We start from the raw sequence: 15,453 nt of genomic DNA on the forward strand, positions 1-15,453 counted from the left end.
TGATTTATATTTTCAACTATATCAAACTGACCTGTAAATAATAAACTTTAGACTTATAAAGCAACACTTTAATGTGTGATTAATGACCTTCACCTTCAGACTATTGTGACAAACAATATTAAGCCAGTTCATTCATTGTGGCCAGCCGATCCTCGTTAATATTCACTAATGGCAGGCACCGTTTCTGATGTCAAATCTCTACCTGTGAGTAATCACGCTTGGCAATCTCCACTATAGTTTCCAGGGCCTGCTCAGACAGCTCCTTTGAGGATGGCACAACGAAGAGGGCAGCAGTCAGGCTGGCGACGTTCAGCGGCACCATCTTGGAACTGGCGATGTTGGTGGTGACATTCTCCAGCCAGATACAAGCAGTACTCTCACTGTGGCCAAAGGTCCATGCAAGGGACACGTACATCTGGTTTGTGTAGCCATTCGGGGTGGCACTGGGCAGAGGGACACTCTCCTGCAATAGAGACATACTGACTTGAGAAGTAGAACATTTACTGAAATGTATCAGTGAGGAAAAAATATTGATATCGATAAATACACAATGACTTTTGGTCAAATGTAGCAAATTTGGGATGACACTTTCTGGGATTCGAACCCACACACTGAAAGTCAGGCATCTAGATGCACATCCAGAGTTAGTAATCTCATTGTCTCAGCCATCAAGGGAACACTATAAATGGGCTTCACACATTGTATCCATGTGGGGAATCAAACCTGGGTCTTCGGGCATGACTAGCTAACGCTTTAACCACTAAGCCACCCTATCACGCCTGTTCTGACAATAAGACATTGTGAAGTGCATGCGTTGACTAGGGGTGGTAATTACTGGTATAAATACTGAATTGATTTTATCTTCAAATGTAAAAATCTACTGACAGTTAATATGGCAATAAAATCTGCTGATAGTCAAGCATGGCAATAACATCTACTAACAATATTTCAGCTCTTCACAGAGTTTTTCACAGGTTTATAAACACTTAATTTCTTGGATCCATATACCTGTCCACTAGGCGGTTTGTGGAGTTGTAATCAGTGCAAACATATCTAACATTTTCATGCACAAACATCCATAATGCTGTCTGTCTCAGCAAACACAACTCCACTGAGTGATTGAAAGGATTATAAACTATGACGGTGGCAGCACTAAACTCCAAGTTGAAGAACTGATGGTAATAAAAGCTAAAGTATAATTCAATTTCAGTTTTATCAATCTTCCCAGTCTCAAGCCATTTAACCTTCTCATAAGCTTTTCACAATAGATGCAAGTTTTGATGATAAGGCCAGATCTATTACTAGTAATCATCTAAAAATTTCAAAATAAATAATTGTGCTTTTAGTTATCAGATCATAAAAAAGTACTGGTATATACAGTATTTGCTGTAATATGAACTCCAGCTTCATAGTGGGGACTTATCTCAAACAATATGCATTTGTTGTCAGACACCAAGTGGTAGAGAAGAGAATTGGTCCAAATTTTTATTGTATGCAATTTTATGTTATGCACAGTTACTTTTTTCCCTTTGTATATCTAAAACAAACCATCCTCACAATCAGGTCATACATTCAACTAGTCCAGATGACTTGACAAATGATTGAGCCATTTCATTAATAATTTGCAATTTAGATTTAAACTTTTCCAATCCATTTGTCTAAAAGGTTTTCAAAACATAACCTCATGCATTTGCGATTTGTTTTTTTTAATAATGTGACTTTTAGTGTTGCCAACGGGTTCCCTTGAGAGACTGATTTCAGAGTCCCAGGAACAAGGTAGAGGCTCCACAATGACTACAGTGGGTAATATGTTTATCACAGACTGTCATAGTGGGAGTAAGAGGGATGTGTTACAGCCACTCTATCTATTAACTTCACCTTTATTGACTGACATATAAAAAATGCAAGGTTACTGCCCAGACATGATCTGTGTACAAGACACAAGACAACTATTGATCCCTCGCGATCATAATCTGATTGTCTGACATGGTATGGCTTCTTTGATCATGCATGGTCAGTGCTGTGGTACCAAATATTTCATGAAGAAAACGTTTTGAGAAAAACAATTTCGGTCTATTGTTGTATTTGTGGTGGAATATCGTGATTGTCCCTGAGTGGCATGTTGATCTGACATTAATACAGAGGTTTTTAGTTCAATGAACTCACACAGAGTGAAGGTCAATTCTAAACCGTTTCCCTGAGACCCATGGATACTGTTTAATACCTTTGAATTATTGCTAGGATATCTGGGTCGTAAAGCCTTTATCAGAATTTTGTCAGGTCATAGACATACCTACTTGAGTGAGCCAATGACTGAGCAAGTGAGACCACAGACATGGCAAGAAACCAAGGTTCGTGACAAACATGAAGTTTCAATTTGAACCCATGATGATCCAAACACCTTATCACAAAACTCTGACCACCCAGCTACTGCACAACAATTGCCCTTTCAAAGAAGCCCCTAAGATCCGGGTTAGAATTGATCTTCAGTTACCCATGCTTGTCATAAGAGGCGACTAATAGGAACAGGTTGTCAGGCTCACTGACTTGGTTGACACATGTCATCGCATCCCAGATTGCGTAGATTGAAGCTGTTGATCACTGGATTGTCTGGATTGACTCGTTCATTAACACCGCTGCCATTTAACTGGAATATTGCTGAGTGTGGTGTAAAACTGAACTCTCTCACTCACTCACTTTCAAAGACATGCTGATCCTTTACAGCCATAAGTGGCCTTTAAAAGACATGCTGATCTCATGTGACCACAATTGGCCTTTCAAAGACATGCTATACGACCACAATTCAAAGACATGCTAATCCTATGTGACCACAATTGGCCTTTCAAAGACATTCTATTGGACCACAATTCAAAGACATGCTAATCCTATGTGACCACAATTGGCCTTTCAAAGACATACTATACAACCACAATTCAAAGACATGCTAATAATATGTGACCACAATTGGCCTTTCAAAGACATCCTATATGACCACAATTCAAAGACATGCTAATCCTATGTGGCCACATTTACCCTTTAAAAGACATCCTATACGACCACAATTCAAAGACATGCTAATAATATGTGGCCACAGTTGCCCTTTGAAAGACATGCTAATCCTATGTGGCCACAGGCCTAAATTGCTTTAAAAGACACAATCCTTTAAAAGGAGCATGCTAATTCATATTATTACCCTTTTGTGGCCACAGTTGCCCTTAAAAGACATGCTAACAGTTGCCCTTTACATGCTAATCCTATGTGGCCTAAAGTTGCCCTTTTAAAAGACATGCTATGCGACAGCTAAATCTATGTGGCCACAGTTGCCCTTTAAAAGTCATGCTAATTCTATGTGGCCACACTTGCCCTTTAAAAGACATGCTAATTCTATGTGGCCACAGTTGCCCTTTAAAAGACATGCTAATTCTATGTGGCCACACTTGCCCTTTAAAAGACATGCTAAGCCTAATTCTATTGCCCTTTGAAAAAAGACATGCTATGTGGCCTAAATTGCCCTTTGAAAGACATGCTAATCCTATGTGGCCACCTTTAAACCACAGTTGCCCTTTAAAAGACATGCTAATTCTATGTGGCCACACTTGCCCTTTAAAAGACATGCTAATTCTATGTGGCCACACTTGCCCTTTAAAAGACATGCTAGTCCTATGTGGCCATTGCCCTTTGAAAGACATGCTAATCCTACAATTGTGAAAGACCCTATGTGGCCATTGCCCTTTGAAAGACATGCTAATCCTATGTGGCCGTTGCCCTTTGAAAGACATGCTAATTCTGTGTGGCCGTTGCCCTTTGAAAGACATGCTAGTCCTATGTGGCCGTTGCCCTTTGAAAGACATGCTAGTCCTATGTGGCCGTTGCCCTTTGAAAGACATGCTAGTCCTATGTGGCCGTTGCCCTTTGAAAGACATGCTGATCTATTTCCCAACTACATGTGACGGTGAAGTGTAAGAGGCAGAGATAGTGTATCTGTGCATGAAACAACTGAGGAGATTTCCATGTAAGAGATGACACATCATGGATGTGAAACACAAATGTCTGATACAAAACCTTCTACTGACACTGAACAACATATATCTCCACATTCATCCCCCAAATCTCTGTATAAAACTCAATTCCTGTGTAATTTCCCTTCCTCTATTACATGATTGCGTTGATGAATCAGCCCCAAGATATGTATATATCCATAAAGATTGGCCCAAAGTGTAGCTCACATTGACAGTATGTAGATTCTTACCCCTATCACTGTCTTCCTGTAACAATACATCTCTCAGTGGGGCTCGCGAGGTCGTAAACCAGTCATACATAAAGAATGGGGATAATGTAAACACACTTTCATCAACGATATACAAACAAAATAAATAACAGCAAAGCACAGGCTTGACCAACTTAACCGACATGTGTCACATAATTTTTTATATGCATTTGTTTTTGTGTAGAATCCTGATCAATAGGTGTGGAAAAAATAACATTTCAGATGTTTTGGTTGTGTCTGCACAATTTTTTTTTGAAAGTTGAAACCTCATGAATTTCTTCCATGAAACACCAAATCCTAACAGCACTGATAAGACTTTGAACATCTTATAGGTGTGACCACCTTTATCAATTGTGCATTGTTTCTTTTTATTTGGTTTTGATCTATCTTTTCTAAATTCAGTGCAAGGGTTCCTTCATTATCCTTCACCACCCAAGCATTTCCTTGTCATGGCAAATTTAGCAAACATAGTTTAGGAGTAATATGTTCCCTCTTAAATGTTGCCAGTTTTTCCTTACAAACACAAGACAATTCATGATTTCTTTTCATAAAAACACAAACATATTAAACACTGTGCTTGTTCAGAGTCATGACTCCTGTGCAAGTTAAGATAAGACGAAAAAGCCATTTCCTCATATCAGAATGTTCGCCACTAAAACTGACTGTGTTTAAACTGTAATAAATGTCAGCCATTGTTTTCATAGAGCAAATCATTGTTCCCAAATGAATGAGAACAGTATGCACTTGCCTGCCGAGAACTCCCCTTCACACAGTTTTTGATGATCTGTTCAATGGTTGCGAGGTCATCGGCAGCAGCTACCATGACCTGCTTGCGGCATGTGGACATCGCTTCCGCAGAAGCAGGTGCTGACAGTATCTGAAGAAGAGGCTGGACCAACATGGCTGCCAAGGTGGATGGACATGGATCAAGGTTGGTCAGCAAGAGATTGACTGAAACAAAGGTTTCAATAAAAACTGAAACACATTTTTAATGAGAACAACTTAGAACCATTGTTAATAATGTTTAGTATTTACATGTGAGAAATCTCTAAACCATATTTCTGTACCTATATACATATCAGTGTAATGTTTGCACTGTTATTTCTGAACACCTCTACTCCTAACAAACACACAAACTATTGATATGCTTGCCAGGAAAGTTTGAAACCTAGCTGACAAATCTAAAGATATCTCAATATCTGTTGATCTATAACAGACTTTGCTGGTCCAGGACAATGACTGGTAGAGGAAGTAAAAACTGATGCAGGATGTGTCATGTCTTCCAGTTTGGTTGAACTCTTCAACAAGAATATGGTACTAACAGACCAAGATAATAAAGTAATAATCAATGTAAACCAGAGATACATACATCATCATCAGATTCTGACACGGCTAGGGGATGTAACTCTCCTCGTTCAATTATGGTGCCTTAGATTGGGCTTCATCAGGTAACACATTTCGGATAAAGTCATCTCATGGATATATGGACTTCAAAACATTATTATCTTTCCCTCCCTCCTTCCTTCCCTCCATCCATCCACCCTCCCTCCATCAATCCACTCACCCATCCATCCATCTTCTATCCATCCACTCACCATCCATCCACCTTCTATCCATCCGCTCACCCATCCATCCACCTTCTCTCCATTCACTCACCCATACATCCACTCACCATCCATCCACCTTCTATCCATCCGCTCACCCATCCATCCACCTTCTCTCCATCCACTTACCCATCCATCCAGCTTCTATCCATCCACTCACCCATCCACCCACCTTCTATCCATCCACTCACCCATCCACCCACCTTCTATCCATCCACTCACCCATCCATCCACCCTCCCTCCATCCATCCACCTTCTCTCCATCCACTCACCCATCCATCCACCTTCTATCATTCCACTCACCCATCCATCCACCTTCTATCCATCCACTCACCCATCCATCCACCTTCTCTCCAACCACTCACCCATCCACCCACCTTCTATCCATCCACTCACCCATCGATCCACCTCTCCGTCCATCCATCCACTCTCCTCCATCCATCCACCTCTCCATCCACTCACCCATCCATCCACCCTCTCCCTCAATCATCATCATTGCCTCCCTCCCTCCCTCATCCATCCATCCACTCACCCACCCATCCACCCCCTCCCTCCACCTTCTCTCCATCCACTCACCCTCCATCCATCCACCTTCTCTCCCTCCATCAACCCACCTTCTCTCCATCCACTCACCCTCCCCATCCACCCTCCCTCCATCCACTCACCCATCATCCATCCATCTCTCTCTCCTCCACCTCTTCCCTCCACCCACCCACCCTCCATCCATCCACCTTCTCTCCATCCCCTCACCCATCCATCAACCCTCTCTCTCTCCATCCATCTCTCCATCCACCCACCATCCATCCACCCACCTCTCCATCATCTCACCGTCCATCCATCCACCTTCTCTCCATCCACTCACCCATCATCCACCCTCCCTCTCTCCCTCCATCCATCCACCTTTCCATCCACCCACTCAACCACCCTCCTTCCCTCCATCCACTCACCCATCCATCCACTCACCCTCCATCCATCCACCCTCTCTCCCTCCATCCATCCACCCTTCCATCCACCCTCCCTCCATCCCTCTCTTACACTTTTCAGTGCTTCTGTGCTAGCTCACTCTGATACCATGCCACAGTTGAACATAGACACCCAGTGAACACACCGTACAGACTCCAAGGTGGTTCATCCTTGTTTCATCTCCTTAACGCCAAGTGCCAGGCAGAGTAATAACAACTTAAAGGGCTCAGTGAGTAGAGGCAGAGACTGATAGCTAGTGCAAGGTGCACACAGACATTACCGATCTGCAGGAGATATAGGCACCGTGTAGAATCAGCAGAAACCAGGAGTTCACTCAGGGCAGGAATGTTCTTCTCACTACACACCGCCTGAAATCACATCAGTCACATCAGACATGACAATACCATCATAATAGGATTACAATTTATTGGACATCATAGACACACAGTACTTCAACATTTCTAACATACAAAAATCTGCAAATAGCAAAAGGCACCACTTTGGGATCTGCCTCACATATCTGCCAAGTTTTGCTGAAAGATATTAAGAAGTTTTGGGTTGTGCTCGAAACAAAACCTACCTCTCCTTTTGAGACTAAGTCCAAATTGTTTTCATGGAAACTGAGAAAATAATAAATCACAAATATCTGCAAATAGCAAAGGCACCACTTTGGCATCTGCCCTGACATATCTGCCAAGTTTTGCTGAAAGATATTAAGAAGTTTTCCAGTTGTGTTCGAAACGAAACCCATCCCTTCCTTTTGAGACTAAGTCCGAATCATTTCCATGGAAACCGAGAAAGTAATAAATCACAAATATCTGCAAATGGCAAAGGCACCACTTCAAGATCTGCCTCACATATCTGCCAAGTTTTGCTGAAAGATATAGAGGTTTTTGAGTTGTGCTCCGGAAACGAAGCCCACCCTCACTTTTGGGATTAAGTCCAATCGTTTCCATGGAAACCGGAAAAATAAAAATACCAAAATCTGTAAATAGCAAAAGGCACAACTTTAGGATCTGTTTGATATATCTACCAAGTTTTGTTGAAAAAATATTATCACGGTTTTTGAGTTGTGCTCGAGGAAGCGAAAGCAATCCTTACTTTTTGAGACTAAGTCCAAAATGTTTCCATGGAAACCGGGAAAAATAAAATGACAAAAATCTGCAAATAGCAAAGGCACCACTTAAGGTTCTGTTTCATACATCTACCAAGTTTTGTTGAAAAATATTGAGCGGTTCTTGAGTTATGCTCGAAACGGAAGCCCACCCCTCACTTTTGGGATTAAGTCGAATCGTTTCCATGGAAACCGGGAAAATAAAAATACCAAAATCTGCAAATAGCAAAAGGCACCACTTAAGGTTCTGTTTGATATATCTACCAAGTCTTGTTGAAAAATATTGAGCGGTTCTTGAGTTATGCTCGAAAGCAAGCCCACCCTCACTTTTGGGATTAAGTCCGAATCATTTCCATGGAAACCGCGAAAAATAAAAATGCCAAAAATCTGTAAATAGCAAAAGGCACAACTTTAGGATCTGTTTGATATATCTACCAAGTTTTGTTGAAAAATATTATACGGTTTTGAGTTGTGCTCGAAGCGAAAGCAATCCTTACTTTTTGAGACTAAGTCCAAAAATGTTTCCATGGAAACCAAGAAAAATAAAAATGACAAAAATCTGCAAATAGCAAAAGGCACCACTTAAGGTTCTGTTTCATACATCTACCAAGTTTTGTTGAAAATATTGAACAGTTCTTGAGTTATGCTCCGAAACCAAGCCCACCCCTCACTTTTGGGATTAAGTCCGAATCGTTTCCATGGAAACCGGAAAAATAAAAATACCAAAAATCTGCAAATAGCAAAGGCACCACTTAAGGTTCTGTTTGATATATCTACCAAGTCTTGTTGAAAAATATTGAACGGTTCTTGAGTTATGCTCGGAAACGAAGCCCACCCTCACACTTTTGGGATTAAGTCGAATCATTTCCATGGAAACCGGAAAAATAAAATGCCAAAAATCTGTAAATAGCAAAAGGCACAACTTTAGGATCTGTTTGATATATCTACCAAGTTTTGTTGAAAAATATTATACGGTTTTTTGAGTTGTGCTCGGAAACGAAAAGCAATCCTTACTTTTGAGACTAAGTCCAAAATGTTTCCATGGAAACCAAGAAAAATAAAATGCCAAAAATCTGCAAATAGCAAAAGGCACAACTTTAGGATCTGTTTGATATATCTATCCAGTTTTGTTGAAAAATATTGAATGGTTCTTGAGTTATGCTCGGAAAGCGAAAGCAATCCTTACTTTTGAGACTAAGTCCAAAATGTTTCCATGGAAACCGGAAAAATAAAAATGGCAAAATCTGCAAATACCAAAAGGCACCCCTCATGGTTCTGTTTGATATATCTACCAACTTTTGTTGAAAAATATTGAACGGTTCTTGAGTTATGCTCTGGAAACAAAATGATTTAACAAGTCACTTTGTTTGTTTCTTGTTCAGGGTGTAAATAATCATATGTATTCATATTTCAAGAAAGGTAAGAACTTGACAGTACTTGAGAATAGGAAGTAAGGAATATTTCAAATGGTAGTTAACTATTTTTTTCAGAAACAAACACCAAACCAAATGTTGGTTTGGTAATTGATTTTAATCAGTGCAAACAATTAATTGTCAGAAAGTAATGTTTCAAAACACATTGCTCATCAGTGAACACCTCAATTGCAAAAACAAAATATTTTACCTTTTCTATTTCACCTTAGTCCAAATATACATTCCACATTTTGAACAAACATACTCTCACAGAATGTAATCTGCAAACCTGGAAACAGGATTTCTGAAGACTTTGAGGTAGTAGACTCAATACAGGGGAAAACTCATATTGAACTGTTTTGTCACAGAAATCACACAAAGAATAATCTGCATTCTGATGCCTGACAATTGCATGTAGCTGTAGATTCATATCTGCCTCTCACAATGTCCATGTAAAAGACATTTCATAAAGTTTATACAGTCTAAAATCAGGTTTCCGTCTGACAATGCACAGTGACAGTGAGAGAGAGTTTGGGTTTGTTGCTTAACAGTATTCCCCTTATATCACAGTATGTCAGCCTGATGACCAAGGAAATCAAGAAGTCAGGCAGGCCTTAAACATTTCACACTTTTCTGAAAACTCATGAGCACAGATATGGTGATCAGAAACCTACAGCCACATTCAACTGGAATTCAAACCCATGATTATAGGTTCTGGTTTGTCTAAGGAATGCAACTCTTCGCTGTGAATTACACTGCCTTCAACATCTGGGCCAACTCTGTCCAAATAAGTTGCAGTCTTACTTACTAGTTTTTGTACCATGCATAAACACACTAAACATGATCTACTTATACTGCTGGTGTTGTGGATCTAATCTGGTTTGCTCCTGCTTGTTCAATAGGTCACGTTAAACAGACCTGAAGCATTGGATGAATTCACCATCAGGTAACACGTCTGGGGCGACTTTGTCCTCACACAACCATCTTGTTAATGTTAGGTTATCTGTCCCTGCATTTTACACAATTCCGCAAATAATCCGAATGAAAGTCCAGTTTAACAATGTTACTATTGACCATTCTACTGCCCATCTTGAGTGGAGTTTGGGCAAGAACTCTCAACAGACTGCTGTTAGTCTTTTGGATATTTGTCCTTGTTACTGGCAACATAAAAGTGACCTCCGTGTTCAAAGGGTACCCAAATTCATCTGTGTCTGACAAGAATACCAATTTGAACTGTCTGTATCAGTTGCAATGAAGTGAAGGAGTTTAGTGAGTGTTAGCAAGAGAGGGTTTGAGTATATAACTTGTGTACTTATGTAGTGGTATGTCTGACAACTGGTTAACAGACTGAACTTTCCCACACACAGCCAGAGCCTGATGCATACAAGATGAGGAAGAACTACAACATGTTTTCCCAGGTATAATTCTCAAATACAATACCTAATTCTACTCGTCCATTCAATCAGTAATATTTCTTAATTAAGAGCAAAATATTCAAAGAACCCAGAAATATCATAGTGCCTGTTCACACGTTCCAGGGACCATAAGTGTCCATGATAATATGATCCAGGGATCATCAGAGTGCCTCCTAAGAGAATCCAGGGACCATAATCATAAATGATAATTGGATCAAAGGATCATTAGTGTACCTGTAGAAAGGATCCAAAGATCATCAGAAGGCTTGATCACAAGATCCAATGGCCATAAGTGTGGATGATAACAGGATCCAGGGATCATCAGCTGGCCTGATTACATGATCCAATGATCATCAGAGCACCAGTTGATATGATCCAAGGATCATTTAGAAGGCTTGCCTACAAGATCCAAGGGCCATAGGTGTACATGTTAATAGGATAAAGGGTTCATGAGAGTGCCTGATAACAGGATCCAAGGATCACAAGTGTGTCTGTTGATATGATCCAGGGATCATCAGAGGGCCTGATTACAAGATCCAGGGATGTGACAACTTGATCTGTGAATCATCAAAGTGTCTGCTAACAGAATCGAAGCTTCACTTTACCAAAAAGCAGGATCATGGGATGGCAGTGCCTGATAAAGGGCCTGGGATGATCATAGTGCAGGATAAAACTGACTAGGGATCATGGTGCCTGATCAAGGATTCGATGTTTTACTTTCCATTTGCCTCCTTTCACTATTTATTGTTACAAGGATTACTCAAATACAATTTATGTTTCAAAACAGGCCATTAATTGCCTCTCTACCCCATTCTTAATGCAGTTGTGTCATAAGTGACTAAGTGACCACTTTGTTGAGAAACATTACAGATAACCATCTGGGGAACAATATGTAATCTGCCACACCACCATGAATCTATCTTGAAAATAACTCATACATTTTGAATATTTAAGTTTTAACTTTTCAAACTTACATACAACTGAAAGTCAACTGTATTAAGTCAAAATATGTACAACCACAGTCTAACATGATCAAACACATTACGCTTGTTGGTTCTGTGGTGAACTAATTCCTTACATCAGCAAAGCGTGGACCATTATGCTATAACAGTCATGTCAGTTCCACTGGCGCCTTCATATTCCTTTCAACAAAATGTGCCCATTTTGATCTGTCTGTGCCCTTGGGTGCTTGACATGGAGAACTGGGAGACTTTATTGGTGTTTGTGGCCATGGTGTAGACCTTCCCACATTTCAAGTATGTCTAAACTGGAGACTCAGGATTTGAAATTTAGATTAAATTGCCAAAGCCTCGAGGACACACTCGTGCAAAGAGTTGAGTGCCCTTCGGACATGCAGAGCGTTTTGTATATCTTGAAATTCATCCAAGAAGCAATTTTAAATAATTTGACTTTGAGTCTCGAATGTTCAGGATTAGTGTTAGTTTAAGAACACTGTGTACCAATAAAAGAGATATTTATTGACAGGTTCTGAAAGCCTGAATACCATTGTGATTAATAACTGGTTGATCAACATGGGAAAAAAAGGTAATTTCTTATTGCAAAAACAATCTCTTTCCATCACATCTTCACCAATTATATCAACTTGAACAAATTGTAACTTCAAGATGAAATAGAATTGAACTCACAATGAAATAAAAAATGTTTTATGTTTATGCAACATATCACCAGATGAATCGGTCTAACAAACTGTTTAAAGTGTTGAGTATAAATGAAATGAAGTAATAGGATTGGCTTGTTCTGAACATTATCAATGTTGTAAAGTAACCCGCATCTTGTTATCACAGACCTGATCATGTAGTAACAAGGTGGCTCAAATTAGACTTTAGGTACTGTAGCTCACCACAAACTATCTTGCATAAGATGCTTTAGTGATTGAGTGAGTTTATTTTTACGCCACACTCAGCAATATTCCAGCTATAAGGCGGCGGTCTGGAAATAATCGAGTCTGGACCAGACAATCCAGTGATCAACAGCATGAGCATTGATATGCACAACTGGGAACCGATGACATGTGTCAACCAAGTCATGGGTTACTGAAGATCAATGTTCTAACCCGGACTTTCACGGGTCCATAAGATGCCTTAAGTAACATCAAATTTCTATAATATACATGTGATATTAGTTTCATGAAATTTTGTGATACAAGAATGACTAAATGCCCATTAGTAGCTGAAACAGTCACAGAATAAAACAAAGTCCAAAGCACTTTGTTCAGACCATACACTGATTAGGATACTCTATTATCATTTTACATAGATCTAAATAAGTAACATATAAGGCTTTTTTAATTTCCATTATATTCTATCTTTCAATAAGCTATTTGACCATTATTGAACAATATCAGATCGAACTCATTCCTAAATGTCCTTCAACAGAACAGGAAAAAATAGGTCTTGCAGCATGTTTGCCACAGAAATGAAACCATTACTGAATTTTTTATTGTGACAGTTTTGAATAAATATTCATTTTCTTAAATCTTAAAGTTGAAAATATAACATTCACATAAGTCTGCATAAACTGCTTATCTTATTAACAGCATTGAAATACCTGCCTTCCCGTCCGCCCGGGATGGGTTATTTTCAACATGGCCTGCCAGATTCTCAAATTTACCTGCCAGACAGTTAGGTTAAAATTTAGACATGTATATGAAGATATTTTGTGGGCAGGTAAGTTTTGGTCAGGGCTGTCAAGTTTTACATCTAACCAGCCCTGTGGTCCGGCTGAAATTTTTGGGACTTTCATAACCTGTTTTTAATCTTGAAAAAGACAAATCTAGGATTTGAACCCATAATAAACCAACAATAGAGTTTCCCATGTCTGATACCTGTGGGTGCTTTTCTACACAGAGCAGCACTGCCTTCTCCAGCCTGGCAGTGTCAATGCCCACTGTCCAGCAGGGCTGTAGGGAGCCCAGGCAGCAGGACACCAACCCTGCCAGTGTGGACATCTCTGTGGGTGACCAGGTCAGTCTGGTGGCAGTCCTCAGGATGTCCAGGAGGAACACTGTCAGGTTGGCCAAGTAATCGAAGGTCTGCATCTGATGGGAGGAGGTGAGACAGTTTACATGTTGCTTTCATTTGTTGTTTAACATCTCACTCAGCAATATTCCAGCTGCATGACGATGCTCTGTAATTAATTGATTCTGGACCAGACAATCCAGTGATTGACATCATGAGCATCAATCTACATAATTAGCATACAATCATAAGCATCAACAAAGTCAGCTGGTCTGACCATCCGATCCCGTTAGCTGGCTCTTATGACGAGAATGGGTTGTTAAAGAAAGACCAATTATAAACTGAACCTTGGCAGCTGTTGTTTCTGTCAGCAGTAAAAAGTGTGAACTCAATCTTTTAATAATAATAATAATAATAGTTTTTCTCCCATAAAGTAGATACCCATCTACTACAAACTGAAGCAAAATACAAACCAACTTGATTTTTGTTTGTTGTTTAACATCACAATCAGCAATATTCCAGCAGCGGTCTGTACATAATTGAGTTTGGAACAGACAATCCAGCGATTAATATAATGAGCACTGATCTACTCTACCATGACATACATCAACAAAGTCACCTGACCACCCAATCTCATCCATTGCCTAATATGACAAGCAATGGATGTGACGTCCAGTTCTAACCCAGATTTTTTTCAGTAATAGCTTGATAATCTGATATCTTAATGGAAATCTTAAATGAAATATTTTTAAAACTCAATTTTTCTAATCCTGATTTTTGTTGTGATATTGGTGAGATATTACCAATGAGATATTACAATTTCATTTACTATAAAATATCTGAAGTGAAAATAAAAGGAACTAGAACAATATTTAAGAGTCAAAGCATTTGTTTGACATTCAATTTCTATATATTACAAGTGACATTTATGTATGTGTTCTTCTAGAAACCTTTTCACACTGATATATTGGTTTGTTAACCACTGCCACCTTTTGACCTGGACATGGTAATACATGTCATAATGTGAGACCAGCTCACCCATATCAAAACTACAAGGTTTCTTTAGGAGACAGATAACCCTCGAAAACAGATATTGGAATCACAACAGCAGTCTGGCTCTTTCATCAAGTGGCCAAATCCAATTAAAGCCATCAAAATCTATGACTTGCATGCATTGCACAAAAGCTTATTACCTGGAAGCAATGAAGAACTGATGCCAAGAACGAAACAACTTTTTTGGCATCTCTGTCTGTGGCATCAAAGCAGACATCAATGAGGGCTCTCTGTAGGCCATTTCTCATTGGCTGGTACTGAGCCGTTTGCTGAGGCTCCAGGAACACAAACTTCAGAAAGGGGGAGATAACTCTGATGGCTATTTGTCTGATTCTGGAAAATAACAAAATAGACATTTATATATAAGACTTACACAAGAACATTATCTCTGGCAATAACTGATGAAATAGACTGAATCAATAAAATATAATAAAAGGGAAAGAAAGCCTATTTCTGGTCTGAATCAGCTACGTCAAGATGCACCAATTGCAATGCACTCTAAAAAGATTCTTGTCCAGAAACTGTTGTTTTTCCAAAAGATAGTATCCCAACCTATTACATATGAAAGGTGGACTTAGTTTTTGAATATATATACCACTTGCTGGTAAGACAGCCAGGTAATCAAGAAGCGTGTGTAGTGAAATTTC

General features: G+C 39.5%; 1 protein-coding gene across 1 annotated transcript in view; it reads right to left on the minus strand.

Annotated features, from left to right (window-relative positions):
• LOC124255454 (focadhesin-like) overlaps window positions 1-15,453 on the minus strand; it is a 531,258-nt gene that overhangs the window by 28,760 nt on the left and 487,045 nt on the right. Inside the window, exons 7-11 of the mRNA XM_046689369.1 lie at window positions 14,947-15,139; window positions 13,621-13,833; window positions 7,115-7,202; window positions 5,016-5,218; window positions 203-463 (exon numbers count right to left, since the gene is read on the minus strand). Coding sequence (XP_046545325.1) covers window positions 203-463; window positions 5,016-5,218; window positions 7,115-7,202; window positions 13,621-13,833; window positions 14,947-15,139 — 958 coding nt within the window. The remainder of the gene's footprint in view (window positions 1-202; window positions 464-5,015; window positions 5,219-7,114; window positions 7,203-13,620; window positions 13,834-14,946; window positions 15,140-15,453) is intronic.

The sequence above is a fragment of the Haliotis rubra genome, unplaced genomic scaffold (genome assembly GCF_003918875.1).
Source record: "Haliotis rubra isolate DU_JTF1 unplaced genomic scaffold, ASM391887v1 Scf60, whole genome shotgun sequence".
NCBI classification, from domain to species: Eukaryota; Metazoa; Mollusca; class Gastropoda; order Lepetellida; family Haliotidae; genus Haliotis; species Haliotis rubra.